At 31.6% G+C, this 12,493-nt stretch overlaps 1 protein-coding gene across 9 annotated transcripts; it reads left to right on the top strand.

The window, feature by feature from the left end:
- The first annotated feature begins 6,261 nt into the window (after nucleotides 1–6,261).
- On the top strand, nucleotides 6,262–12,084 carry LOC100813937 (protein TIFY 4B). Of its 9 annotated transcripts, none has more exons than XR_005886739.1 (9): nucleotides 6,262–6,631; nucleotides 6,829–6,974; nucleotides 7,048–7,199; nucleotides 9,324–9,411; nucleotides 9,500–9,659; nucleotides 10,248–10,307; nucleotides 10,923–10,980; nucleotides 11,170–11,301; nucleotides 11,697–11,834. XR_005886739.1 is itself a non-coding variant. In XM_041005935.1 (9 exons), exons 1-9 carry the CDS (start codon nucleotides 6,508–6,510, stop codon nucleotides 11,711–11,713), a joined length of 1,008 nt encoding a protein of 335 aa, XP_040861869.1. In that variant the 5' UTR covers nucleotides 6,262–6,507; the 3' UTR covers nucleotides 11,714–12,084. The 9 variants fall into 9 exon arrangements, 6 of the variants coding, with proteins under 6 accessions (XP_040861869.1, XP_014618848.1, XP_006589582.1 ...); XR_005886737.1 differs by having other exon boundaries at nucleotides 10,917–10,980; XR_005886738.1 differs by having other exon boundaries at nucleotides 10,917–10,980; nucleotides 11,686–11,826.
- The last annotated feature ends 409 nt before the right edge of the window (nucleotides 12,085–12,493 follow it).

Raw genomic sequence — 12,493 nt, 5'->3', positions numbered from 1 at the left:
AAACCAACGAGGTAGTAACAGTATAGTAGTATAGGCTGTGACATTTCGAACTCATCACTGAGAAAGTGTAAGAAAATCTGATCTTGTGTGATGCTGGGAATCTGTAGGATACTGAAACAATTCAAGTTGCTTTTAACTAACTAATTAGGTAGAAATAAAATTCGTGCATGGTGAGAGTTTCTGCCCTTTTTTTTTTATTACAGTATTAAATTTTGTCACCGTACTGTTTCTGTCGAATTTAATAAACTGGATTTAGTAGTTGAAATATTGTGATACTGTTACACTAACCATGGAACATGGTATTGATATTGGTTTGTCGAATAACCCAATTATGCAATGAATGCTCTATTGCCCCCATTTTTGTTTCAATGAAACTGGAAATAAAAATCATTGGGTTCGGTTCCTTGTTGACAGGGTAAGGTCCGTAGACTCGGGCCCTGTAGATGGTCCTAATGGGCCCATTCCGCTTCTGGGTTTCTGATTTTGGACTCGGTGAAGTACACCTTTTAAGAAAGTGAATCATACCATTACTTCTTATGACATAGGGATACCCTCGCCAAGACGAGTTATTAAAGATTTTAAATAAATTGAATTTTTCCTGAGTTAAAATCAATTTATACATGTTAGTTTTTAAAGAAGTTAAATTAACTTTTTAATAAAAAATAAATACATATGTTAATTTTGGTTTATAAAAATTAATTTATTTTATCTTTTTTATTTTTTTATAAAGTAAATTACATCAAGTACTCCAAAATTTTTGTAAAATTAAACAAGCTCTCTCTTGCTTTCTTAAGATGTACAGTAAATTTTCTTATAGAAAATGACATTGTAATTTTGTTCAAATAATTAAGAAGAGTTAATATAATATATAAGGATATATGAGTGTACATTTTTTAAATAATCAATGATGAGCCCGTGCAGAGTAAAAAAAAGCAAGATGAGTTTGTTTTAGGTGTCATCCTACAACAATTTTGCTGTAAATCCACACAGCGAATTTAGACCGATAATTTTCAGTAACGATATAATTCAACTACACAGGGTATCCCTGTGTTTTACACTTTGCACAGGTATAGGCTATGCCATTCTTGAAGCAAGAATTATATGTTTCGGCGTAATCTAGTGAATTGGAGGTGAATTTTAGGAAAATGTGGTTGAAAAAACTTTAAACCAAACACATATTAGGTTTATTGGAAGCTTTCGCCTTCTGATGAATAGTGATCATTTTGGTACATTATAATTATTTTAAATATATTAAAAAAATTATTTGACAATTATTAAGAAAAATAGGATGTGTTTGACAACAAGCAAAGTGAGTTGCATTTAACGGTGCCTATACGGACTGTAAAAGTTCAATCTGCAAAATAAATGATTCTTTTTTAACATTTGAATCCGGTAGTTCGGGAATAAATGGGCTGGTCCACGAGTCCAAAAAAAAAATTTAAAAAATTATGTATTTTTTTAAAAAGAGAAAAAAGATGTATAAAATTAGAAGAAAAATTGACTTAATTTTTTAAGTTAAAAATATAACACACTAAAATAGATCAATATTTTAAACATAACTAATTAACAATAACAAAATAAAAATCTTAACGTAATAAATCAATAATACTTGCATATTGAATTTGGATAGTCTAAGAGTATGCAGGTTTAATGGATCAGACGTAAAAACTTGATATACCTATGCAGATTTTAAAAAAAGAAATATATCACCTATAAGGTGGACTTAATGGACCAATCTGCCGATCTAGGTTCATATATCCCTACAATTAAACTTAAGTGTTGTTTCATCAAGAAATATTAAGAATATATTTCCTAAAAGAAGGTTATTAGTGGCTATATAAAAAAATAATAATTTGATGCTTAAAAAATTATATTATAATAGTAAACTAAAATTAAGTATATATAAAAAGTAAAAATATATGGGTCGATTAAAGTAAAACGTGAATGAGTTTACTAAATTAAAGAATATTAATGTAATGTGTTATAACGAAGTACACTTTAGATCCACTTAACAATCTAAAATGAGTTGCTTTTAAGTTCTACAAACTCAATTCTTATATAAGAACAGATTCTATATTTCAAATTTAAAAGTCGTGTGAGCAAGTCATAATAGTAAGAATTCATAGAAATAGGTAGTTATTTTTTAGAACTCCTATAAAAATCACCATTAGAGATGCTGTTATAATCTTGTAGTGACTCTCACAGTAAAGAAAGTATTCCTAAAAAAGAGATATTCAAATGTGGGGAGTCAATAATAATTATTATGTTAACAAAAAATTTAAATAAGTTGACTTCGGAAACTCTCGGAATTAAACATACCTTCAAACTTCAATCTTCAAAATTCAATGAATGCTTATATATTTACAAAATTATCTATTAACAAAGTGTTAACAGCGAAAATTAAACTTAGAGTATCTCTAATGGAGATTTCTTAAGTTAATTTCTTAAATTATTTTTTACAATTCCTATATTATTTTTTGTGATCCTCAAAATATCATAACATTATAAAAAATTCATGCATAATTTTATTTCAATAATAAGAAACTTTAAAAAACTCACACTTTTACATATTTTTTTTTTTCATTTTAACTTTTTTCATTTAAGAAATATTTCAAGAAATCTCTAAACTCTTATATCTTTTGAGATACGAGTCTTATCCTTACCGATTACATCAACTTTATATTATTATTATTGTGAAATATTACCAGCAGAAATAATATTAACTATTAACGGTACATCACTTTCCATGGCGTGAGAAATAATGAAATAGTTGGCCCAAAATAGAAGAATCTTCCTTGTGCAGTGACCAGAAGCTATGCAAACCCACGCAGTTGAGCTGTTTGCCAGGTGCACGCCACATCCTATTCCTATTCGTTTACATGCTGCATCCATATAGTTTACAAGCTATGCAAAACGATGGATACTCCTCACGATAACTGGCAAAAAAAATGTTACGATCGAGTTACGATTTTTTATATTGATTAATTTTATATTTAATTTTTTTATACGGCTAGACTTTTTTTTTATATATAAAAAACAAAAATCAATTTGATCTAAACATAAATAATTGGATTATATAATTTTCTCTCTCAAAAGTCAAAACCAATAGCATGAATAAAACGACATATTTAGACCACATTCGTTCGGCATGCTTTTAAAGGGCATGGATAAGATCAACATGACACTGAAGTAAACACCCAAACACTCTTATCTAATCCAATTCACAGAAATGTGGAAATACATTATTTTTGAAGGAGGAAAAAAACGACTATATGTATATATTTTTTAATTTTATGAATAAGTTAATAGAAATAAAAAAAAAATTCAATAAAGTAAACCAAACACGAATCTTACACCAAGAATCTGCAAGAATATGTTTGCCAAAAAAATAAAAGATGATAAGGAAGTCATAACTTCATAAGACTCAGGAAGGAAGATTACGACTTGTCATTGAACACAGCACAGTGAAACCAGCAGTACATCTGAAAACCTTCCCTCGCCCCGAGGAGATCCAATGCATCAAATGGGGCATTGAAGTACAGAGTAAGAAAAAACAGTTGGACCTTGCATGTGTTATGTTACCAGTTACATAGTTACATGTTAAATTTCAATATTTTTTTTTTCTTGAGATATTTTAAGAGAATTGGGAAAATTTTCTTATATCTGGTAGTATTCACATGAGTTTAATATGCATGTAACGGGAATTCAGAAAAAAAAACAAATACATGCATGTAACGTGAGCGTAAAACTTTTACATTATCAAATAAAATAACTATTTTTTTTATAATTTTAAGATAGTTATTATAAAGATTTATCATCTAATATGATTATAATCAGAAGATAGTGAAAACAAATAATTACATTGTTAATGTATTTATTATGTATTTTCTCCATATTTTCTTATATTTTTTTAGTTCTTTCGGTTAATATCACTTAAACTGTTTTTTTTACCAATTAGATTAGTATCACTTAAATTTACTCAATTTAAGGTAATTTAAATTTAATTTTTTTCATGCATTATATTCAGTTGATAAGTATAGAGAGGACGTTACTGCACGTATTTTGCTTTCAATATTTCATTTTAATAATTTATTCTTTAATCGACAAATTATTTATTTAATTTATTTTTATTCAGTAAAATGGTTCTCTTGCTATTTGCAATAAAGATATTTTATAACATTTACATTTTTTATCTTGTACATTCTTAGTTTTAAATACATAAATTTTAAAAAATAGTCGAGTAATATAAATTGGCATTTGATATAAGAAATGGTTGGACATTTTTTTGGAAAATGAATGAAAACAAAAGTTTATTGTGTTTAATAAAAAAAATTCGTGAGTATTATTTAATGAATGAGTGAAAATAAAACATTTTTTACCTCTTGTGATAAGATAAATGCTAACGACATTTTATATGATATTTTTTTATTCATGATAATATTAATGTAAAATAGCCTTAATTGAAAGTGGACATACATAAAATAAATATTTTCTCTTAACATAATTTATTTCATTTCTAAAATTAATATTTCAAACTTCAACTACTTGATTTCTAATTATATAATATTTGTAAATACTCATGTACAACAGATGATAGTCTAAATACTCATAAAAGATTTACAAGCTTCTATGGAGTTCTTTTAATGTCTAAAAATAAAAAAATGTAGTAAAATTTAATCTTCAATTTTTGTCTTATTGACTCTCAACTGTCAAGACTCTAGTTATTTTTTGTCATCTATTTTAACATTGGGGAGCGTTAAATGTCTACCTTGTTTTGCTAGGATATTTTAAGAAAATGTATAATATATATATATATATATATATATATATATATATATATATATAAACAATTATAAATTTCTATTTTTATATTTTTTATTCATTAAATTTTATTATGCATCAAAGGTTACAATTGTCCTCCAATTTTTTTATCAACTATATTTTTGTGTCATTCACATTCTTTAACATATGAAAGTCAATAAACTCACCCTTTTGGTTTATTCTAACTATTACAAAGACTTGAGGTCCTGAACTTGTAGTATACGCCATTTGGCTTATATTTGTAGGATTTCATTGTAAGAAAAGCTTGTGATAGACGAGGCTGTGAATGTTCTAACAAACAAAGTGATTTATAATGCCTTAAATTGCTTTTTATTTATTTCAAATTAATTGTTAGTAAAATTTTATATTTCAAAAGTTTTTTTTTTACTTTCATATAATGCACCACATCGACAAAATACTAACTTTAGCAAATGATAACTAGTAATAGTCAAACTAACATGATAACCAAAATATAATTTTAGAGACTATTTTTTTTTATTTTTTTTAGATTAGAGATTACGGGTGTTTCATAATTTATTGGAAGACTAATTTTATTAATGATATGTGACTACATAAAATTTAACATAAGGTGGAAATCAAACATGTATTCATTAAATAAATTATTCTCAAACATATAAAACAAATATCTCTTTACACCATTACAACAATCCTTTAAAATATTTTTCAAATTTTTCTCAATCTAAGAATTAACATGACAACGGATAACAAATTAAAATATTAAAGTGACCGATTACGCTTTTATTATTACTTGCAATGACCCAATTGTACATAGGACGAGTCCTAATTTGAAAATATATTACCTATTATGCTGTTACTCTTGATTGGGGGTATAATTTCTCATTCTAAGCATATTTAATCTACTTACAATTGGATCATATATTGTAGATTTTAACCCCTCACGAGCCTTTAGGTTGAGATTGATTTAAGTCGAGCTGGATTGATCGGTCTAGAAGGAGCTTGATTCCTTGGATCCAAAATAAAATTAATTTTGATAAAAAAAATAATATTAAATATAGGTGAACTATGTATTTTATGAAGAAGTGAATGTTTCAGTAAAAAAAAAAAAATGAAGAAGTAAATTTTGAAAAGTAATATTTTTATGAAAAGTAATTTTTCAGAAAGGTAATAGTAATTGAAATGATGAGAGTCAATGCGGGGAGTGACCTTGTGAGGGCCATGCGTGTGGGGGGAGTGGAAGCCCATACCGTTGCAAAGAGCAATGGTGAAGTGAATCAAAGTAGCAAAAAGCAAAAGCAAGGTTTGAGCGGAGCGGAACGCAACGCAATGCAAGTGGACAAAGCCAATTTATTCACCCAAGAAACCCCCCAACCCCAACAAAATAAAATAAATACACTAAATAAACCTTAACCGATAATATTAGTATAATGATGTAAAATTCTATAGCATTTATATAACAGGAGAATTTATTTGTATTTGGAGAGAAGAAGAAATAAAGCTTATAGTTATAGTGAGAAGAGAAGGAAGATTAGTTGCTAATAATTAAGACAGAAACATACGTGGCAGCTTAGGGTTCACCCCAAGTCCTAAAAACGCCCCCTCCCTACCCTTCCCCCATTTCCCCCCCAACCCAAACGCTGCCAACAACAACACTCTCTCTACAAAATTGATGGTCCCACCGACGAGCGGGTGTCGGAATCGGAGGCCATGAACGGCGGCGCCACCACCGCCACCTTCCGATCCATCCTCGACAAGCCCCTCAACCAGCTTACCGAGGATGACATTTCTCAGCTCACTCGCGAAGACTGTCGCAGATTCCTCAAAGAAAAAGGTCCCTTCTCTTTCTCTCTCTTCTCTCCTCCATGATTTCCGGCACCTGAAAAACCTCCATTCCCCTAAATACATTATCATATTATTTATTAAAACATTAATCGCTCGCTCGGGATGCGGGTTTTTTAAAAATTAAATTTAACGAGAATGATATTAATAGTTAATTAATTAAAATGTCGAAGACACGTGTTCGTACAGGGATGCGTAGGCCTTCCTGGAACAAATCGCAGGCGATCCAACAGGTCATTTCCCTGAAAGCGCTGCTGGAACCTTCCGACGATGATACTCCTCCTCCTCCTCCTCCCGCCATGCACCACCGTAGCCATGCTCAACCTCAACCTCAAGTGAGTTACTTACTACTTTCTTCTTTCTTTCGCCTTTGCTTCTGGAACCTCAAATATCCTCGTGTGCTTGTAGGTGAATTTGAGTGAACCTCCTCCTCCTCCGCCCAAGGCTCCGCCACCTGAAGAACCCGCTTTTCATGCTGCTGAAGACATTCAGAAATCTGCGTCGTCTGGGGAAAAGCCTACGGAAACTAATGACACCAACACCAACGTTGCTAGCCCCAAGTTTGTTTTTCTCTCTCTCTCTCTCTCTCTTGATGGTTTTTAATGCCTTTTTGTGTGACCGGTATAGTTATTTTTTAATAATTTTTTTAAGGTTTTAGGGTGTGGAATCTCGTCCAAGCTAGTTGGATCTTTGATGTTGCTTTCGGTACTTTGTGGGAAGAAAATAGTGTGGTTGGTAAAGTGTGCTTTGGAGTTCAGTGAAGAGTGTAGGTTGGTTAAAACTTGAAACGTTAAGGTTTGCTTTTTTAAGTGGATTTTCTTTTGGCATTAGCTTGGAAAATTGGCTCATTGTGTTGTGTTATTTATTATTATTTTTTTCTTTTTCGTGAGGTGGAAAATGATACGGACGGTGGGTTTTTGGTATCCGTTGAATGTGTATGGGTGGGGAAAGTGGAGGAAAAGCTGTTAGTGAACTAGTCTTAGCTCTTAGGTATGTTTGGATACATTTCTCCATAAACACTTTAGGTGAAAAAAAATAGAAAATAAAATGAGTTGGACTTCTACTATAAGCTAATGTTAAATTTTATATAAGCTTTCACTTTTAACAATTTAACTTATCCTAAAACTGTAGTGTATATAGGTTGGTTTTAGTTTATGGGAGAAGCTCAATTCATTTTATCTTCTTATTTTCGCCTATCATCAGTACCTATAAAGAAGTTTATCCTAATAGGGCCTTGAAACAGTTTGTATATTCCTGCAGTTTAAGAAAATGTTAGGTGTATTTCTGGGATCATGGGTTGGATCTTTCTGACTGTGAGGTTAGGAAAAGGTTTATGGCCATTAATTTGGATGTTTGGATTTTTCTGGGATGTATTAGGTGGGTTCTTTGTTTTTTTTAGCAGGGTTGGTTTTATTTTTTGGGTCGGGGTGGGGAGAAGAATGATTGGAAAGTGCTACCTTCTAGAAGCACTAAGGATTTCTGTCCAATTCCAAACAACCAGTCAGAGCATGCGAAGCAAATATCTGTTATTTCCAAATCTAGATATCCCCATAACTTTAATATTGTTGTTATTCTATATTTGTTGCATTGTGTTTGCACTTTGTTGACTAATTAATATTTAATTGTTGTTTTTTGTTTTCCATTCATGTTTGACCTTATACGATTGTGTCATACTACTTTAATTTAAAATTTTCTCTTTAGATATCATGATTGAGGTGGAGAAAGGTTCATGCGGATTAAATACGTGGCAAATATCAAAAGGAGGAAGGGGAATTCTTTAGGTGTAGAAGTGATTCTTTTAGGTTTTAACATCATGAATTTCAAGATTCAAGGAGTACAAATAAATAATAGTGAAGTTTCCATCCATAAGTTTGTGTTGGTATCTATGTCAAGTCTTGTTTCCTTATTAGTAGCATCCAAATAAATGAACCTGTTTATTTGTGGATAACCAATAACCCTTGATTTCAGCCATGGATATGCTAGGAAGTCATATGTCTTGTTGATATGGAATACCTGGGAGATTTTGCTTTCAGCTGCAGCAAGTGGTAATCATACCTAGCTGAAAAGAAAGCTGACATGAGTATTATAATTAGGTATTAGGGACCTGGATGAAAAAATAGAGAAAAGAAGAGAAAGATTTAATTTCTTGATTAAAATGAACAGAACAAAGGAAAACTAAATCTCCTCCAAGGGTTTCCCCTTGACGAAGGGTTTCTGTTTTCAAAATAGAACTAATGCTCAGTTTTCCAAATGATAACAAAAACGTAAGGAAGCCTCTTCCCTTGTATCCTTTTTTTTTTATCTTATTATTTACTAACCCCCTCTATCTATCTAACTAACTAACTAACTAATATTCCAACTGTCCCTAACTAACTTCCCCTTCCCCTCTGCCTTAACGTTAAGTGTTATAGATTTACTCAAGTGTCTTCCCAGATTCATGTTTAAATTAAAATCGGCTCTTGTGCAGTTCTTTACAAAAATAGGAGTCCAGGATAGTAAGTGTACAAAACTTTCATTATATAGTTACTTTCCGTATGAATGGAGCGATTTGGTAACCTAAAATGTCAGATAGTTTAAATTCAATACATTTGCATAAAATATACATGACTGGTGGCAGGCCAGTGTTCCTTTTATGTAGTATTGTCCATTCATACTCTTAACATTACTTACAAATGTGGTCATAGAGGGTGTGCAACTAGTGGATCATTTGGGCAAATGACAATTTTCTATTGTGGTAAGGTGAATGTCTATGACAGAGTCTCGCCTGATAAGGTTGGTAATGATCTATCCTCTTGCATCAATAGCTGGCCATAATCCAATAAGACTTCACCTTCCAATGCAACCTTATTTGGATTTGCAGGCACGAGCAATCATGCAGCTTGCAACGAGTCCAGTCCAGCTTACTCAGGATGATCCTTTAAATGGAAATGCAGCTGTTTGGACTTCTCCTTGCCACTTACCGATGGATAAGGATGTCCTCGTTCCTGTTGATACTACAATCCTTCAGGTTGCTCAAGCAGGTAGCAAGTGGGTTCAAAGATTGCTTGATTTTGCTCTGAAGTAGTAGTATGAAGTACTTTGATGTGCAAGGAAATGAGTCTTCTTCAGTGCCCATTGCATCAAAATCTGGAATTCTTCAAGGAATGATCTCATCTGATGAGCAGATGAAGAAAATGATTGTAGCCTTTTTATTAGCTTAACTGCCGGATTCAATTTATTTCTTAAAAGAGGATGCAGTGCTAAGTTGCCTTGCTATGTCTTACAGAAAAAAATCATGAAATAGGGTTCAAGCTAATTGTTGCTTTTTATTTTACTATTTCATGTGCCATGTTCGTTGAGTTTTTCATGCTATTGGTTGTTCCTTTGCTGTGCATGTTGAAAAGTATTTTGATGTCCAGTCATTAAAATGACCACATTCCCTCTGAATGCTGATTTTTTGAATTATAGCCTTTGAGTCTGTGTGTCTTGAAGATGGACAAGCATAACATCTTTGACTTGCTTAAATCATGATAACTTGCATAATTTGAAATTAAAGATGTTAAGATCCACATATTTACTTTTGTGATATTGCTAACTTCATAATTGGTGTTCCGAATTGTTTTTTACAGATAAGATGGTGGAGTATCCTCTGCAATATAGGGAGAAAGGGAGCATAGCTCGTGATGCTGGTAAGTATTATTAACTGTTTGGAATTTTCAGTCTGCTAGAACTTGTTCTATTGTGAGGAAAATTTACAGAAAATCTCGAAGTAGAAAAATAAATTTCTGATAAACTAGTGAGCTGAATTTGGACCCATGCTACTTCCCTTATTGAATCTCTTTCAACATGTCCTACCCATTTCTTTTCACTGATTTGGCAAGTCTTTGGAGACCCTTTTTTGTTTTTTTTCCTAGGCATACCAGGTCATTATTTTTTTTAATCAAGAAAAACAAAATTCGCCAACTTGATTTAAGTCTCTTTCTTGGATAAAACACAATGGCTTTGTTTGATCATTGTAGTCCATGGAAAAACATGCCTGGTTAACAGAACTTCCTGTTCTTTGTGAATCTAAAAGCAATGAAATATGATAAAATCTTGTGGGTTTGATGTACTATATCATCACAACTTTAATGTCATATTTATGCACCCACATGGCAGCATAATATTCATCTTAGATTGCAAGTATCTTTATGAGTTACAGAGAATTGTTTAAACTTCAAAGCATTGTAATAAGTTTTCATACATCAAATTCCTAGAACACAAGTATTCATAATATATGTATATATCTGTTTCATAAGATGTAGAGGGTCAGGAACACCGAAAAGTGTCATTGCAACGATATCTTGAAAAGCGTAAGGACAGGTATTTGCAGTACTAAACTGCCATTTGTTTATAGACATCAATTTCATCCATTTTGTTACAAGTGTGTAGTTTAGTGATAGTCTGCTGAATTATTCTCTTAATCTGCCCTGTATGTTAGGGGAAGATTGAAAGGCAAGAAATTGACTGGGATAACTTCATCTAACTTCGAGATGTATTTGAACCTTCCAGTGAAGGTCCATTCCTCAAATGGGAATTCAAGCCGTAGCAGTACTAGCTCTCCACCACAACCTAGACTGCCTCTAGTTTCCAGTGGTTCAGATCAGCTAAAGGTTGCCCTTCCCATTGATCTCAATGACAAAGGTTAGTTGCAATCTTTCTTCAACGTTAAGTAACAAAACCTTTTTTTTCCTTACAAGAATGTGATAATTAGTCTTAAAGCTTTTAAGATTATATCAGAGAAATATAATAATTGAATTGAATCTGATTGTCCTGCTTGCTGTCTTGATATTTGGGGAAGTGAGATTTGCAAACCATCTGACAAGCAGTGGGGGTTCTTTGTGTGCAATGCTTCCAAGACAACCTTATAAACCGGTGTTAATCTTTTACGACTAGTTTACAAAGTATAATATTTGTGGTGGTGATTAAAAACTAAATGGTGAACCAAGATATGATAAACCGTCAGCCTCGATACTAGGTTACCATTTGTTAAACAATATTTTATGTCATAGATTTATGTTGTCTCAGTGTCTTTGCAGATGTTCAAGAATGCTAAAATTCAAACTAGATAGATTATGCAGAGTTGGGACTCGTAGATGATTGAAGAGAGATGACGAAAGTATTATAACTGAAGAGACCATAGCGTCTAGCAGCCTACTGCAAGAATTGGATTGCTCTTAGACTGGTCAATTTTAGTATATTTAACTGTTTGGGCAAATTTCTTTTGTTTAGGATAGTGGAGTGTCCTGCCTACCTGATCAATTTTGTAATCTAATTTCATCCTTCGGGAATATCTTGTTACTGAAGTTTTAAGGTTTTATGAGTTGAAATGTAGAGCCAGGAGCAGCTATTTTCCCAGGAATATATGATATGTAAATTCATCGTGCTGCCTCTTGTTAAATGTTAATAGCTTTTGTGCAAGCCAAACTATTCTCTTACTCTTCTTATATCTTATGTTTGTTCACTCTAGCCAAACTATTCTCTTACTCTTCTTATATCTTATGTTTGTTTACTCTATTGGTGCTGATTTCGATTTTGTTTCATGACAAACAACTTTAGTAATTTCACTGAACGTTGATATTTTGTAGGATAAATCTGTCACGCTATACTGCCATTTTTTTTTTTTGGCCACAGACAGTTTTTTTTAATCTTTTATATTGATGTGAAGTATTTATTAATTTTGTAATGACTGGAAAATTTGAGTTTAATTTATATCTTAATTTAAAATATTATATATTTTTTGTGACAGGAAAAAACTTGAGAAATTATATAAATGTCTAAATTTATTTTGTCACGCGATGTAAAAAAGTGATATTCTGGAATTTTAAACATTTAT

This window comes from Glycine max, chromosome 10 (assembly GCF_000004515.6).
Source record: "Glycine max cultivar Williams 82 chromosome 10, Glycine_max_v4.0, whole genome shotgun sequence".
Classification (NCBI taxonomy): Eukaryota; Viridiplantae; Streptophyta; class Magnoliopsida; order Fabales; family Fabaceae; genus Glycine; species Glycine max.
This window is presented reverse-complemented; position numbering and strand designations above follow the sequence as displayed.